This window comes from Gymnogyps californianus, chromosome 1, assembly GCF_018139145.2.
Source record: "Gymnogyps californianus isolate 813 chromosome 1, ASM1813914v2, whole genome shotgun sequence".
NCBI lineage: Eukaryota > Metazoa > Chordata > Aves > Accipitriformes > Cathartidae > Gymnogyps > Gymnogyps californianus.
This window is the reverse complement of record NC_059471.1, coordinates 9,136,997-9,155,508: the sequence shown is the minus strand read 5'-3', so window position 1 is coordinate 9,155,508 and position 18,512 is coordinate 9,136,997. Positions and strand designations below refer to the sequence as shown.

At 39.0% G+C, this 18,512-nt stretch overlaps 1 protein-coding gene across 3 annotated transcripts in view; it reads left to right on the top strand.

The window, feature by feature from the left end:
- The window catches only part of GRM5 (glutamate metabotropic receptor 5), a 278,015-nt gene that overhangs the window by 200,967 nt on the left and 58,536 nt on the right, over positions 1–18,512 (top strand). For all 3 annotated transcript variants that reach the window (XM_050899506.1, XM_050899497.1, XM_050899488.1), the window contains exon 3: positions 13,890–14,125. In XM_050899506.1, coding sequence (XP_050755463.1) covers positions 13,890–14,125 — 236 coding nt within the window. The remainder of the gene's footprint in view (positions 1–13,889; positions 14,126–18,512) is intronic.

Genomic DNA, 18,512 nt, shown 5'->3' with positions numbered 1-18,512 from the left:
TTTAAAATAGAGGCTAAAAATACAAATAATATTGTTAACATATCATCCTCACCTTTTTGTTCCATGTTCAAATTGTTTGTGTGTGTGCACAAGATTAAGATTCACCCCAAAGTTTCTGATTAGTCATATACAGACAAATTCTCTCCAAAGTAGTAAGTTTTAGTATTAATATATGCATTAATATTAAAAGTAACTGCTGAAATACATGTATTTTTGTTTCTTTAAATTTAATTTTGTGTTGTCTGACTTTTTAACTCACTTTGTTTAATTTTGCACCTCCTTAGAATACCTAGATAAGTCCATATATACTGATTTACTCATACTGTTTCCTTGTTTATACATCCAAAGATTAACTATATTATTTATGATTAAAAGTACTCTTCTACAGAAACAAGATGCAACATCTCCAGTGTTGTTTCGAATTATATTTCATAATGGTATAATAGGTTTAATAATTTCACAAATATATACAAAAAAGCACATGATAGCTGGTATACAGACATGTGAGATTTCCTATGGCATGCTACTTTTTTCAGACTAAAAACGCTGTAAATATATACTCATAGGAAATAAATACATATAAATGTATACATATATAGATACATACATATATGTCTATACATGTGTTTACGTGTACTACATTTTCCATCAAGTGAATGGTTTTACTTAAACCAATATTTTTACCCATTTCTGAAATATTTTTAAAGTAGTAAGGCTACCTCAGTTATCTATTCATTCATATGACTATGTCTGAATTTATCATAAAAATTGTTGTTGCATATCCATAAAAGCAGTGCCTGGATGTCTAATGGAGAATCATTCCATTACTGGCAGCCCCAGTAAATCATTGACACAAGATAATTCTGATTCAGAATAAGCTATTTTTCTCCTGGTGGACTTGATATAATGAAAAATCCTCTCAATCAACGCAAGCAAAGTCAATCGTGAGTAGAAAAATAGCATTGGCTTGTATTTATGGTCATATCGTGCTGCTGTAGAACAAACTGAGGATCTTCCTGCATTCAGGGTCATCCCAGACATGTGTCCATTTCAGATGCATGGGATGCACAGAAAATAGCTTTGTGACAGTGTTTCAAGACAGTAGGATTTTGCTTATCATTTCTGCCAAGACCTGATTTCTGTACATGACTTTTTTTGGTATTTGCTTATATAGGTTTAGTAGGTACATAACATTGCATTGCATTGTGCATTACATTTTGGTGCCTGAGAAGCTATACTGAAGTCAGGCATTTGGGGGAAGACAAAAATCAGTATTTTCACAGTAAAAATACATATTTGATTTAAAAGTTTTAGAGATGAACCATTTTTTTCTTTCCTGTTTTTCTGCTATTGCTGACATTATGTAACTGGTGTTTTTTAGGCTGTCATTATGAGAAGTTTGCAGTTTGAGGAGCTTAGAGTGAATTATAAACATGAGTCAACAGGATTAATATTGTTGAAAAGAAAAGCTGCTGCCATATTTGGAAAATATACTTCAAGGATGTGAAGCAATCTTTCTACTCTATAACAAAGCAGTGATGGAAGCAGTTCTGATGTCTGATGGCCAATTCCCAAATAAATTTCAGGTTTTTGCACAGCACACACCCCTTCCTTTGGGTTTACTCTCTCTTTTGGCAGTCCTTATCTAATGTGAAACCTGAAAAAAAATGGTTCCTGCTCCTCTTTTCCCAACATGTTGTCATGAAAAGAAACCATTCATCAAGCTTTCTTCCTCTTCCCACCCCCTTATTAAAGGTTTAGCAGTTCCTCCAGGTAGCTATAGGCAGAAGACTGGGGACAGTGTGGGAACTGCCTGCTGACTTCAGTGTGGGAATGTGGACAAGCATGAGAGGGTCCCCAGCTCGGGATAGGACGTCCCTATGTCTATACGGATCACAACAGGACAGTTCATCGCTGCCCTCTCATTTTTAGTCCACAGAGCTCTCATTTTAGTGCCCATCAGCAGCCACCAGGTCACATCCTTGACACTGTTTGTCAGTGCTTTCAGAGCATCCCAAGGTAGCACTGAGTCTGCAGAGACAAGGACCAGCTGGGCACTTTCAGGAAGAATGAGATCCAGAATGACAGCAAATTTAGAAAACAGCTCTTGAAAGGAAAGTTGGAAAGAACTGGGTTTATTTAGTCTAGACAAACCTGAAAGTCTATGCAAATGGTTGCTCTAAAACAAAGGCAGTAAAAATGTGAGGGACTTAAATTGTAGCATAGATTTACATTACATCTTAGGAAAAACAACGTTAAGATCTTATAAAGTTGTCTAAAGGCATCCAAAATGCCTTTCTTCCTGGTAATATGTCAAATATGTACCTTCTCCTCACTAAAGAATTATTCAGGAATCAAGACAGCATACTGCACAGGTTGAATATCCTTGGTGTTTTATGGTATAACATTCAATCAAATTTCTCTTCAGTTTAGGGGACAGCCCATACAATTTACATGTACGGGATATAACTTCCTCCAGTCAGTCTGATTAGCTATGAGAGCTTGCAAGCATGAAGAAGGGGCATCACACATTGGAAACTGTATTTTGTTGCAGACCAGAATACAGTCAGGCTGAATTACTTTGCAGCTCTGAACTACAGATGCAGACAGCTGCAAAACTCTCTGTTTTCATGCAAATTAGATGTTGCTATAGACTACCAATCTCAAGTTGCCATCACAACCTTTCTCAGCTCGGGGAAGTTTGGATACTCTGCAAGTAATTAGTACCGGTAATCCCCCGTGCAAGGTATCTGCCAAATTCACTGCATAGCTACGTCTTCTAGATATCATCTTCTAGAAAACAGTGTGTCATACTGCCTAAAAATAATCAGTTCATTTCTTTCCTTTGAATTACCCTTAAATTCATTTATCTTTATAATATGCATGAAAAGAAAGACAAAGATGAGGAATTGCAATCTAAAAAAAGCCAGGCAGCAAGACAAGAATTCATTGCGTACACAGTTATTATAAAATGAACTCATCTAAATGCAACAATTTACAGCTGCTCACCAAAAGCAATTCCACCCCCCTGATATTAACCGAACAAATTTACCTTTGCAAGACTGGCAGCGCTTTGCAGAAGAGCACGAGGACTCTTTAATATTTTTAGAGCTTTTAAGATATAGAAAAACACCCTGAAAGAGCAGAGAAATACAATGAAAGGAAAATTAAAGACAGCTACTCAGTCAACAAACTCCTACACAGGTGGAGAAAAATTCACAAATATATTCTCAAATGCTATCGGTCAGATTTTTGGCAGGAGAGTGATTACAGTGGGCAGAACAGCAGTTTCCATCATCATTATGTGGCCTGCAAACAGATTTTTGCATAACAAAAAAAGACCAGTCTACAGCCTAATGAATGCACTCATTAACTATAATAGCTTTAGCTATAGATTGAAGAGGGAGGGACTTTAGAGAAAAAGAAATCAACTCGACTAATCCCAAGATATTGCTGCATTTTCAATTTAGCAAATAAGTGGAACTGTTTACAAAAGGGAGGGTGGGGAGTCTATTTTTGTTGTATACATGTATCTCTTAGTATTTTGTCTAATCTTAGAAACAGTGGTTTAGAAATGCATGCTGAATATTCCAGGCAGTTTTCACAAGGATCCTAAAGCTGCATTCCCCAGCTCACTGTTACTGACTCATGACATTTCACTGATCACAGTTTGTCCAGAACCAATAACTGGAAAGTTACTTTTGGGATAGTGAGTTATTTAATGGACCAAACTTGTAGACGTGTCTCTAGCTTTCTATGCTGTATCCCACTGGTGTAAAAAGACAGAGCATCTATGTTAGCTGTAGAAACAACATGTAACATGGTGAGGAGCTGTTGCAGGAACATCTCTTCCAGTTGGTCGTCTGGATGTCCACCTATCTAGTTGCAGTTGGTTTAACATTAGTCCTCTCCCTGCTTCCCTCTCCCACCCAGGACTGGCAGCAGCTGTGAAGAGGCCACTCCACCATCCTAGGCAAGGAAACTCAAGTGGTATCAAAGGAGTGGTATCAAGTGGTATGAAAAGGAGTCTTAGTTCTAAAACCATAAACCGTGGCATCTTAGTGGGATTTGGGTGTGTCAGAGACAGTATGTACCTTTTTATTCTCAAAAAAAAAAAAAAAAAAAAAATCCCTGAGCCATTTCAGTGAAGTAGAGCAAAAAAGCATTCAAATAATTTTCAAATAACACATGTATAGCACAGAATTTGGTTTGGGTAGGTCAGCTGGCTCTGTATGGAATGCATTATGTCATGAAGAAATTTGTGCGCACTTTGGGAAAGACCAGTTTAAAATATCCACATTTTCACTTTACCATTTATCATCATTTGTTATTTAAACAATCCAATAAATTCTTAATACCACACACCCTTTAAGGAGGATGTTTTCACATTTCAACATAGCAGGTGTATAGAAGGAAGAAAATGTACTTTAGATCTTTCCCCATAAATCTTGATATCTTGATAGTATATACCTGATACCTTGATAGCATATCCATGATTCATTTTTTTAAAATGAGCAGCTAACAAAAGTCTCCCCACTGGCCAAAAAGTCATATTTGCAATTCACTGTTGCTTAACTTATTCGTACAATAAAATTAAAAGTAAGTTTATGGTCAAAGTTTCATATAATACAGTGACTGAAAACGGTTGCAGCAGTTTCGGGGACTGCCAATTTGCACAGTGTCACCTGGTTGCTCTGCCCCTTTTTTACTATCCAACATAAGCGCTCACTAAATTGTGAAATGCATTATAATTATTACTCTTCAAATCACGGGTGGTGTATCTTTCTCTATATACTTGACTCTCAGAACAATAAAGTTCCGATTCTGGTTCATACTAACAGGATGCTGCATGGAAAGACAACAAAAACGTAACAGGCATTGGCATTGTTCAGGAATACTTAAATCTGAAGCTGTCCTTGAAGGTTATTGTGGTACTGAATGGAAAAATAATCAATTATAGTATCTATTTAATCCCTTTATCAGCGTATCTTTGAAACTTTTTTAGTCTAACTGTCCTTCAAAAGTTGCAGACTTTCGTTACTTCCTTGGAAGGCTTCTCAAGAATCTGAAAACATTCATTGAAGTCAACATTATAAAGAAAAATCTGAACCTTATAGTTGAGATTTAAGAAATGACATGAACAGTATAAAAGACTTCGAATGTTTGAAAATAAAACCTGTGTCCATTTAGTATGTAGGCATGTCAACTTGTGCAATCACTTTGCTGTTGTTCGGATCTGATGTCTTATCATTGACTAATTGGCATTAGAGTTTCAGTTCCCATGACTGAGGTGATTTGGACCACAAAAGTAACAAATCTTACATATAGGGCCAATAATACAGAATTGCTGCTATGGATATTCAAAAATGAGCGAGTGGCCTTAAACTGCCAAACCTGTGTTTACTTCAGACTGTTGACCAAAGTGTCTAAATTAGGGAACATAGAATTTCTTTTCTGTTTTAAAAACAAAGGATTATCTCAATTACACTGAGAGATAGTGTTATTTGGGGAATATATCTAAAACCCTTCCTTTCACCCCCAAAAAGAGATAAAACAGTATCATTTTCATTTAGACTAATTTTGAGAAGACTGAGAATTTTAAAAGCAATAGAAACAAGCATTTCCAGTTCAGAGAAAAAATGTCTTTTCATTTAAAATATCTTGACTGTGTAAAATGTTAGCTAGCTCTAATTAGGAGAATTTTTCCCCCTGTTTCTTCCATCCTGTGCATGGGGAAGTGTTTTTCTGCATGGTTCATTTAGGTGCTTCCTCTCTAGAACAGGAACCCTGATTCTGCTGAGCATGGGTTTGTGACCCACTGCACACTCCTGCATACTCCGACTGCATCACTGGAATTAGCTGTGTGTACAATCAAACACACGATTAATCCTAAATCAATTTCTGTTGTTTGTTGATGCTTCCCATAGCAACTGCAGAGAGAGAAAAAATACAGTAACGAGAAAAGAAGTAAGGTAAAACATCATGAGAAGCTGGGGAAACTGTGAGGGAGGGGCATTATTTTAACGTTCCAACCGTTCTTTCTCTAATCCACTGATTTTTATAAAATCATAATTCCCAGACATATGTCAAACCTCAACATAAGCTAATACAAATATAAGGCAGAGTGGATGTCAAGAAGTCAGGTAGCCTACTGTTGTCCCTTCGCTGAGGCAAGGTCATTTGTATCAGAGGGATGTTTGTCTGTCTTATTCTCTAACACCCCTAAGAGTCTCCAAGCTATTCTAGTTCCTCATACTCTTTACTGTGAGGAATATTTTCCTGGTGTCTAAAATGAGTCTTTCTCCTTCCAGTTTAAGCCATAAATGCTTACATCAACGTGATAAACAATTTATGATCATTTTGCTGCAGCTTTTTATGTATCTGAAGACAGTTATCACGTCTCTTCCCCAGTATTGTGTTTGGTTCTTTAGGCTATAAATCTTTAGCTAATTCAATCAAGCCCGTTTTCTAGGCTTGATTCAAAAACCTTCCCAGTTTTTGGTTGACCTTTTACCTCTGTCACTAACCACTAGCTTTTCCTTTTGTGAAGTTTGCTACAAAAAGCTATCCTGGATTTGTTTTTAGTACCTTTCTCCCTGTAGTGAACTGCACTTTCTTTACTCTTCCTCTCACAATAAAATGGTTAGAGAATTGCTCTCTGTTACTTCTAATGTCCCTTCTTTGTTGCAGCTCTTTTTGTTCCTTGACCTTTCTCATTTTATCGCTATCTAATGTTTTTCTTTCACGTTGATCCTTGAAAATCTGAGCTTGCTTTTGCTTTTCACATATTTCCATCTTTGAGATGGGCACACTAATGTCTTACTGTATTTCCTATCCTTCCTCTGCATGGCACTTTTTAATTAAGTACTTTTTAATTCTTCAATTCCTTAGACATTCCTTACAAGAGATCTAACTTTAAAATTTTCTAGGCTTAATGAAGTCTGCCATTTTTCCTCTTTCCTCTTTTAAAAGTCACAAATGCTATTTTTCATGGTTGTTCTCACCCAGTTTACCTTTTGTCTTAACCTTCTCAAGCAGTCCCCACCTTCTGATTAAACACCTACAGAAGAGCCTCCTCTCTCTTGTCACTAGGTACAGCCTGTATCCAAGTAGTGTCACCTAGGCTTTCCAAGAACTTGATAAACAACTACTGCATTCTTCTCCTACCCCTCATTATCAGTAAGTCCTGTGCTTTGGAGAATGGTCTGGTAGCGGCTCACAAAAAGCTTTCTCCACATCATCTTCCAGATTTGATGGCATTAATCAGACACTTATGACAAGAGGGACTATGTACTTGTCACCTGTAAGCATGGCCAGTAAATCAATAGCCCTAATTCCTTCCATGTTCTGCATCTCTGAACATGTGAATGAAAGCCTGATGCATGAGGCAACACCTCCTTCCTACTCCATTTGCCTGCTTTTCCTGAACCCATTAAATCTTTTTTATATTATCTATTTATTTATGTGTGCCTAATGATCTCTTCTGAGCAACTGTTGTCTCACATGAATCTTACCATGAAATTAAGGTTTCCACAGTCTCTCATCTAGTTTAAGTTGGCAGTAGTTCTCTTCCTTTGTCCTGTTTACAGTGATGTGCAACTCTAATCATTTGCTAGTCCTGTAGAAGGTGTCAGTCAGCTCTGCAAATCCCTGTTATCCCTGACGAGCAGAATGACATCAGTAGCATACTCCATGCTGTTGGTCATCATGCTACTTACCAAGCAGATGTGGAGCGCTCTTGGAGCAATGTCCATCTTGTCTTTTTGAAGATGTTTTGTGGAATTAAATGCTTAGGTCATTGTTGATAGGGATTGACTAATTTCACCTTTTTGTAAATGTTTTTCAGGAGGGCTAGCAATTTCTTGACTGCATTGTATGAGCCCAAAGCAGCCATCACCATCATGCATATTGAATGGTCTTTGTAGTCACTAAGTGTCTTTCTGATGACCCTCTTCATAATGCTTCAAGCACGAGCTTGCTCCTGTGCCGTTTTTCACCTGAATATTCTCCTCCCTCCATGGTGATTCTTTCCAGAAGAAACAAAAAGACTTCATTGAAACAGGTGGAGATTTCTTTATAACAGATGCAGTCCTGCATTTCATCTTTCTTGGGTATCAACACTTTATTGTTAAAGATTGCTTTTCCTTCCTGCCACAATCCCTGTATATGACAAGCAAAGTGGATTGAAGTCGGCACAACAGTGCCACCCATCTGGGGAAGCTCTTATTGGTGCTGGCTATTTCACATGGAAGATGGGAAAGATGAAAAAGATGGGAAAGGACAAAACACAGAAAATCCAGGAAGCCACATTCAATTTTCTCACATTTTACCATAGCAAACACAATCCTAAAAAGTCTGCTCCTCTATCTTCTATGTACATACAGTATAACAATACTTACTGGTCCTACAGTGACAGTCTTACTTGTTCAGGTATACCCAGCTAGAGGAGTGTGAAGACTTATTCCCTACCATTAGTATCCACGGTTGTGGGGGAGGAAGCAAGCAGGGTGCTCATGATCTGTGATCACAGCTGTGCAACCCACTCACTTAAATAGGGTCTCATCTGCCTCTACTTTTCTGTTCAGATGTTTAAAGGTAATTGTATGTATAATAATGATCTAAAACATTGAATTATTTTATTGTGTTTATATTTATTCATTGCTATATTTATTCATTAATAAATTTTGTAAATATTTGTGGCTCTGTCGTGTCATTTATTGGAGCCTTTCTGTGATATAAAACTATGTTGCGATTTACTGTAGGTAAACTAAACAGACCTTTAACAAACGAGCAGAACTCTTCCCCTCTGTTTGCTGAAGGATATTTTTTCACTAAAATCTCTGTCACCCTGGCATACACTTCAAAAAACAGTAGCTGGGACAATGTATGTATGCAAATAAGATCTGATAGCAGATAAAGATCATTATGATAATGGCCTTCCTATTTCAGGTTTATCTCTTGCTAGTACTGCAACAGTAAAAGCCACTTTTCCCTTTTTCCTTCCTTCAGTGATTCCTTATTTTCTTCGGTGCGCAAGAATTTTCTTAAAAGGTATTCTTTTTTTTTTTTAGAAACATCATTAACAATGATATATTTTGTTAGATACAGTATGGTTATTGTCACACCACCAGCCTTTAAGGAAAATGCACCAGACATTAGTCTGACAGCCAAGAATATAAACACAAAAGAACTGGATAAGGGGAAAACACATCATGATCCTGCAAGACAATTCCCCATCGGTTGAATGTGAGTGTAATATTGAGGGCAGCCAGATCTGCACATGTCATAGTCCTCTTACCTTGTTGACAGCTTTCTACCCTGGCAAGCTGATGAATGAGATACATGAATTACTGCGTACACCTGACAGACATCTCAGCAAGGGGCTTTTGCTTTTGGTGCTGCAGCTGTGCAACTACTGCTTTCTTTCACAGCAAGGTGTCTTCACGTGCAACTCTATCTTTAAGTCTTGGTGGGATCACTTTAAGGACGTTTGCCCATTGGTTAATGTATTGGGTTTGCGTGGCAAGGTTTTGGTAGTGGGGGGGGCTACAGGGGTGGCTTCTGTGAGAAGCTGCTAGAAGCTTCCCCTATGTCTGATAAAGTTAATGCCAGCGGGTTCCAAGACGGACCCGCCACTGGCCAAGGCCGAGCCCATCAGCAACAGTGGCAGCGCCTCTGGGATAACATATTTAAGAAAGGGAAAAAAAGTTACAGGGGAGGAGCAGTTGCAGCCAGAGAGAGCGGAGTGAGAATATGTGAGAGGAACAACTCTGCAGACACCAAGGTCAGGGAAGAAGGAGGGGGAGGAGGTGCTCCAGGCGCCAGAGCAGAGATTCCCCTGCAGCCCGTGGGGAAGACCATGGTGAGGCAGGCTGTCCCCCTGCAGCCCATGGAGGTCCACGGTGGAGCAGATATCCACCTGCAGCCCGTGGAGGACCCCACGCCGGAGCAGGTGGATGCCCGAAGGACGCTATGACCCCATGGGAAGCCTGCGCTGGAGCAGGCTCCTGGCAGGACCTGTGGACCCATGGAGAGAGGAGCCCACGCTGAAGCAGGTTTGCTGGCAGGACTTGTGACCCCATGGGGGACCCACGCTGGAGCAGTCTGTTCCTGAAGGACTGCAGCCCGTGGAAGGGACCCATGCTGGAGCAGTTCATGAAGAACTGCAGCCCGTGGGAAGGACTCACGTTGGAGAAGTTCGTGAAGGACTGTCTCCCGTGGGAGGGACCCCACGCTGGAGCAGGGGAAGAGTGTGAGGAGTCCTCCCCCTGAGGAGGAAGGAGTGGCAGAAACAACGTGGGATGAACTGACCAAAATCCCCATTCCCCGTCCCCCTGTGCCGCTCGGGGTGGGAGGAGGTAGAGAAAATAAAGAGTAAAGTTAAGCCCGGGAAGAAGGGAGGGGTGGGGGGAAGGTGTTTTAAGATTTGGTTTTATTTCTCATTATCCTGCTCTGATTTGACTAGTAATAAATTAAACTAATTTTTCCCCAAGTCGAGTCTGTTTTGCCCGTGACGGTAATTGGTGAATGATCTCCCGGTCCTTATCTCGACCCACGAGCCTTTCATTTTATTTTCTCTCCCCTGTCCAGTTGAGGAGACGGAGTGATAGAGCGGCTTTGGTGGGCACCTGGCATCTAGCCAGGGTCAACCCACTACAGTTAAAAAGCAACATCATCTATTTCTAATAATCAGAATCACCTAATCACCTAATCAGAATAAAATTGGAAAGCACAGTGTCCATGCAATGGAGAAAAAAAGAACTTGTGTAGTGATCTGTTAAGGATATCCATGTCCCACTTAATCTGTTTGGATTCTTTTGTAATCATTACTGGAATACTGTTCACCTGGACTTATTTTACTACCTGTGAGGAAGCTGTTCTTAACCACTCGTTCACCTAAATATCCTATACACCCCACTGCTAACACAAAGAACCATTCCTCTCACCAGCAGACAGTCCTGCATTGCGTTAGTGGTAACCTATGCACCTCGCCACGTCTGTGGGTGAGAATGGAGATTATACCGGACTTCATTTGGAGCTCCTTGTTACAGCCAATTTCTGGTGCCAGAGCATCTTTCTTCAGTTGAACCAGAAGATTTTATCTATGGGTAATACCATTTTGAACCTTTCATAATGCAACCACCAATGGAGTACAATGATATTGCCAGCTGCTACAGTAAAATTAAGCCATTAGGAGAAGAAAGAAGGTCTGAGGAGGGACAGGCAGGACTGTGAAAGTAACCAGGTATCTCCCTCTCTGTCCCCTTCTCCCTCATCTTCACACCCCTTACTGAGTTCAGAGGATTTCACAGGTCTAATATCCCAAATACATCTATATCATCCCGTCATCAACATCCCATAAGTGTTGTTACTCTATTGTGGGTGCACAATTTAAATATCACACAGTACCGCTGCTTTTTTGTATTCATGCAAGCCTGTTTTCCTACTCCACTTTCACTGGCCTTTAGATATTAGTTTAGCATTTGCTTTGCCACCTTGTCTGTCTGAGGCTTTGTTATCTCTACATTGTTGTCTCTACAATACACACTTTGAGTACATCTTTTATATAACACTCCTAAAAGCCTTTTGCCCAAGAAGCTAAGCTGAAGTACTTATTTGAATGAAAAGCAGCTCTGTTGAATTAAGAAGTCCTTCTGTGGAAAAGTTGAGAAGAAGAGTTATGTAATATGAAGTTGTTATTTCTATCTTTTTTAATAACTTAAATTTATAAAATGGTATCTCTGTTGCAAATCTTCTTAGAGGGGATAACAATTCATAAAGTAATACTATAAATTTTATAGCACTTTGCTGGATTAGATCTACAGAACTGTTCCTCTGAAAAATGATAAAGAAATTAATTACAAGAAAACAGTTTTTTTCTAAATTGTTTATGAGACAACTCATAAAGCTGGGATACTGACAGCACAGCTCTAATTCTCTTACATTCTATTCAGTTTTTTTTAAAAAAACCCACACTACAGAAAACCTATCACTTCCTGCATTCATAAAACCTGTCAGATTTTATGAGGATGGATAAAACTGCTTAAAAACTTGCCGAAGATTAAGATGAATGTTTCAAAGAAAAGGTTAAATCGCTCATAAATTTAAAATACCTTCTGCGGCTTTTATCACAAAACAACCCATAAATGGTTCTAACTCTTTGTCCAGTAAATAGTCCTGGTGGAAGGTGGGGAGTGTTTGCCTGTACTGAGCCTTCTGAGTGTGGCTGGGAACATTAACAACTGTGTTCATCCCTAATTGGATCTAAGCTTGAAGGTACATTTTCCAAGTGCTGTATTCGAGCTGAACATCAGTGCTCATCTTTCTCCTTTCATGAATGTATATTTTACTCTTTTGTGCTGAGTAAATTAGTGCATTTGAAATCTGAAGCATGTTTAATAGTCCCTTCATTTTCATTCCAGACACTGGATATTGTTTTTGCCCCTGGTGAAGCTGTTATTTATTGACATTGCAGCTGTGCTAATAAGATGTAGTCATGAGTCCAGGCTTCAATGAAAACTGCCTTGTGCAGAAGGAGTCACTGTCTGAGGTCTTGACTTGTGCACTGTGTGAGGACAGTTGAGTCCCCATGTAGAGAACAGGGAATGTGCTGGGGACCAAGTGACTGCAGCAGGCTTCCTGTGTGCTGTGCAATACAGGAGCAAAGTTTAAGCCAGGCAGCGAATGATCAAAATAGAACAACAGAACCATATAGATAAAGGTCACCTACATCAGTTACACTATGACTAACTTAAAATAGTTAGGGCTAGCTTTAAACAACTCATGAAGTTTTAAAATAAGACAAATTAAACTTATTTTTTATCCTTCAGTTATTCAACTTTTAGGATTTTAAGGTGCTCTTAGTCATTAACATCGGTGCCTTTTTAGAGGGGAAAAATCCCAATTGTCTGAGATTCTTCTACAATTCTCTGACTGTAAGCCCTGGGGCTTTTGAGAAAACCACAGAAATCTGCAATGCTCTAATGAGATATGTAGATTTTTAGTGGAGTTGAGTGAAACTTTGTAAATGTCAGTGCTTCCAAGAAAATCCACTGTGAAACCAGGGAGAGGGGACTTACCCTGAGAAGTTTGTGACATTTTGTTTGATTTGGGTTTTCAGTCACTTCTGGCTACTTGTGGTCAGAGTGTTGCAAGCAGAAAGATTAACAGAAGGGGATTAAAATTCTGTGCGTGGCAGTGTCACACAACTCCATAATACTCCAGCCATGAGCAACCAAGGAACAGGAGCAACACATGGATCTGCACGATGCTCTGCCCAGCTTCATTAGTCACGTCTGCAGAGAGGATTTATTGCTTCCAATGCAATGCCATACTGTCTCAGCACCTGAGCTCTGAGCTGGTATTTCTGCTTGAGCAGTGTCAGCCCATTCAAAATTTGCTTCTGGCTCTTTGTGCCATGCTCCGTTGTGCAGTATAGGCATGGTCTGCAATGCAGTCCTGCCCTTCGGACTGTAAGAGGTCCTGTCTGCAAGGTCACCTCCTTTCAAGTAAGAGTAGTATCAACCCAGTGTCAGTAAAACACTGAATCCGAGATTTTCTCCCCAGAGCTCAGTGAGGCTTAGCGAGATGCAGAGATGTGCTTATACACGGCAGATTTCAGGATCTGTGATTTTTAATGTTGTTTCAATTACCTGAAGTGGAAGATGAAGAATGTATCATCTAAGTAGAAGGTGCCAATGACGAGCAAACGTAAGGAAAAGGAAAACACTGAATTCTTCTACTAGAAGTATTACCGGTGCTTTACTAAACTTCATTTGGAATCATAGATGTGGGTGTGTGCTCTTAGGCTCTGAATTTTATTTTTAAGAAAGTTCTGTTCTTATTCCTTTGAATGGTTAATGTTGTCTCTCTTTCATTTATCCCTGCAGTGATGGCTGGGCAGACAGGTATGACGTGACAGACGGGTATCAGCGTGAAGCTGTCGGTGGAATAACAATCAAGCTCCAGTCTCCTGATGTGAAATGGTTTGATGATTACTACCTACAGCTTCGGCCAGAAACCAATCACCGAAATCCATGGTTTCAGGAATTTTGGCAGCACAGGTTCCAGTGCCGGTTGGAAGGGTTTCCTCAAGAGAACCCCAAATACAACAAGACTTGCACAAGTAAGTGAATTTATTACTTTTGCTGTACAAACCAGTGTGACTGAAGGTCTGGTGTGAACAGCTCACATTGGACTGATGCAGCCTGGTCTGGTGGAATAGTGAGTGGGACTGGAAGGAAAAAGGCTGGAATTGCAATCTTTGCTCTTTCCAAAATGATGACAACTGCAATTTTAAAAGTATTCAGATATCTAAAGAAACAAATAGGTAGTGCCTCAGTACCTAACTCCTCTCTATATTTGAAAACCTTGATGCTACTCTACCTCTGTAGGCATCTAAACACTTTCAAAAATGTTGTAACAGAAAATTCAATGCTTCTTTTCTGAAACAGGGCTAATTATATTGCTGTAGCTCACAGGAGCAATGAAAGAGTTAATATACTAAAAGTTATCTGAAGTCCATATGGTAATGATGATTATTTGTGTACTTCAGATAGAAGACTAGCTGGTTTGAAAGATTTCATTAGGTTTTCTTTCAGCCATGAGTCATTTCAGGAAATGCCATTTTGAGCTGATTATTTCATTAAATTGTACTGATTTTAGCAAATACTGCCACAACATTTTGTCATTTTTGCAAAACAGTGGTAAAAACTTTTTTTCCCAGAAAGATGTGGTGAGTTTTTCTGGTTTTTTTTTTTTTATTACTTCTGTTAGTTACTCTTTATTTTATGAGATGCCAAGCAGCACTAAGACAACGGGCACCCTGCCGGTGCTGGGGTATAAGGTGGTGCTGTGCTGGGCCTTAGCCCAACCACAGCTCTAAGCCGCAAAGCACCTTCCCTCCTAAAAATGTCAATATCTTCCACACACCCATGAGACCAAGAAATGGCTTTAGGGATCAAAGTCTCGGATTTACACAACACAAAACCCCACCTAAGTCCCACTTAACATTCATAAGTCTTTCGACTTGGACAAGGTCGCAGAGGGAGTTTGTGGCTGAGATGGAAATTGAATCTAGGAATCCCAAAATCTCAGTGTATACCTTAAACATTCAACTGAATTTTCTCCATTATTTTTCTTCTGATACCCTTCCAACACAGCCTGACGCAGGTTTTATTTGCACTATTGACAGGTACTGCACATTGAGCAGTATACTTCATTGATTTCCCCATGATAATGTAGATCTTTTCCCTCAGTTGTCAGTACAGTGGGCATGGCTGGATGCAGGCTAATAAAGACCTGGTTTCTATCACTGTGCTGTGTTAGCAACGACATTTCAACTTGACTTTTCTGGGTTTCTTTTTTTACTTACTTTTTACTAACACTGGGAGAATCTAATTTCTATTTTATGTGAAAGATCGGGAACTGTGAAATGTAGGTGCCTACAGAGTCTTTTATAGTGCCTAAAATACAATTCACCACCACAAAAAAATTATCTCGGGGGTGCAGGGAGATGTTATTTTAGACATCAGGTCACCCAGTCATGGATATGAGACAACTTAATCATAAAGCTTGAATAGCTCGGTTTGAACAGCACTCATCACTGGAAGGTTTCCCACAAAGAGACCCTGAATGAGCCACAGCTCAAATAGGTTCCTAAAACCTAGGATTGTCAAACATACAAAGAAATGTGCAAGAATTGCAATCTGCTGATTTGCAAATCATGAACAGAAAAAAGGACTAATTTCCCAAATAGATTGTTCTAATTACTTTTCCTTCAGCTTTATTGTCATGTTCAGTGCTGGGCCATGATGGCTATAGCAAAAGAATGAAAACCAAATTATAATAGCTTTAATTCTTTCTTGTTGCTGTAGGTGGAAAATGTTAATTCAGTTGTGGAGTTCCCCAGATTAACAACACTACGCACAACAATCGATTAAAACTGCCCATTTAATCAGGGTTTTCACACAGGAAGTTGTTAGTCATGATGTTGCTCAGTTTTATAGTTTTGATTTTGCTCTAGACCATCTGTCAAAATTTATATAAAGGAAATTCAAAGGTTGGCCAGAAAGATGACATGCAGATTTACTTAATGACAATTTTTTGTGTCATAAGTGCTAACACACCTGTGCTGTTTTTCTCATAATAGCCCCCAAACTAGGCAAGGGTGTATGATAAAGTGAAGAAATTTTGAAGTTAGACAACTTTGTGGATTTACTAGCAGGAAAGACACGAGTGAATTCGCTGAGAATTGCAGGAGTGAGACATTTTGATGTTGGGAGTTTAACCTCAAAATTAACATGAATTTTTGAGACTGTCATGGTAGGTTTTGTTTCTACCTCATTTTCTATCTTCCATATGACTTTGAAAATCATGTCTTTATATGGATTCCTACATTCATATTTGGTTTCTTAACTTCAAGCACTCAAAGTTTTGAGTCTTAAATTCCCTCAGTTCAGACTTCACCATTGTAAAGATGATACTTGCCCTCGATGGTCACAAGCATTTCATAGACTGTCCTGACAGTTTCTGCACGGTGATGAATACATTAATGCTGCTTCAGGTTTATCCTGATAAGAAAACAGGACTGTGTCCTTTAATTTATTTAACTGAATACTTTCTCTTATTCAGCAGCTGCATTAAAAAAAAAAAGGAAAAAAAAGCTAAAGGCGTTTCTCAGGATTCCAGTTAAAGAGATTGAGTTTATTGAGAAATGCTGGAGAGAAATAAAAATCTATTTTTGCACCAAAAGGCAAGCCATTCTTTACTTCTTGGGATAATGATAAGGAGATAAACATAAAGCTGATAGGTGTTGATAGATGAGGTCATTATTAAATGAAATTCTTTATATAGAAAGCAATAACCATTACTTTAGTGGAAAAAAACCTAATTATTCTCCACAACCTGGATGTACTATCATGAAAAAATAAACAATGGTGAACAGTATAAACAACTTATTTAAACAGCAAGAAAATAAGCACAAGGCGATATGGCTGAAATCTGAATAGATAATTGACTTCACCTATGCCCCAGGTATGAATGTAGTTGTTTAAACCTTTATATTTACTTTGCTGATCCTTGCCTAGTAAAATGGTAGGCTACATTCAGCTCCGTGACAGAAAATACATGAAGTCATAAGTCAATGAAGCCAGGTCCAGTGACTTGTGAGGGTTTTTTCATTTTTTAATATAAGCTATCCACAGACAGTGCCAAGCAGGTATTATTATGAAATAAAGACACAATTTAGTAAGATATGCATAATAAAACTGTGAAATCAGCCAAATAAAGAGAATCAAAAAACAATCCGAAATAATTTTTTCTCCATTCATTTCTATCAAGCACTAAATATCTCCATCCCTTCACATACACTTAGTTCACACTGAGATGAAAATTTTAGCATCAAGCCCACTTTTCGTTTGCAGATTTGAACATACTTACTTAATCCAAATGCGTGTCACTGCTGTTGCTAAATACTTTGATTTTCTGCCCAGCTGGAGCACTACAGAAAGTGAGAAGTTTGCAGACTTATCTGACTGGATTTTCAGTGTAATCAGTTCCATGCCACAGGAGAGCTGCTACAAGCCACCTCTGAACATCAAGAGTCAGAGCAAAGAATTTAAAATGCATCTTTAAAAAGAGACATGTAATGGCCTCCGAACATTAGGGATTTTGCAAGAATTGGATTTGGCTTCCCCTCTGGCACTAGTCAGATATTTTTTTATTATCTAAGACCACAATTCAGTAAAGTTCATAAATAGGTGTGCAAGTTGATCCAGATGAGTAACTCCACTCAACGACCATCTTCAGGTCATAAAAGGCCAATCCAATCCTTTGGTATTGATTGCCTTTGGACCTTTGAAGACTAGGTGTGTATGTGCTTGCTTTCTTACAGACAAGTGTCCCCACCAGAACTCAGATTCCTAGTACTTTTTCCTCCTAGTGAGAGTGTTTTACACATGCACCTTAACACAGAGCAGAAACAAAACCCAACGCAAGCAAAGTACGTTGTGAAACTCTGGCTCAACTGACGTTAGTGGAAAAAGTCAAGTCTTCAAAGTCACCAGGAGCGGAAGCATATTTATTACATTTACCTGTCTGTTAAATGAATCCTTTTGCCTCCACTCCTAAGTGATCTTATTTTTCCCATGCTGTGTAAGAGCCAGAGGCGTTGATGGAACGGCATTTTTTAAGGTATTACTTAAACACAGAGCAAAGCCAGAATATACATCCTAAGTATCTGTGATCTGAGTGTAAGACAAGAAAGAGCAAATAAATACAGGCTGATGCTGATGAAGCAGTGCAACATCTTAGTTTGACTGGCAGAGGTTACAGACTTTAGAAAAAAAAAGGTGGTTTCATGTAAAGGAACAATAGAAACAAGAATCTGAAGGAAGGTGATGGGGCATTTGTGCAGGTATTTACAGCAGGGTCCTGACATTAACTACTGTGATTCAAAGCAGCGAGGTAGAAAACACAAAGGGAAATGATGAAGGCTGGGTAATGACAGACAA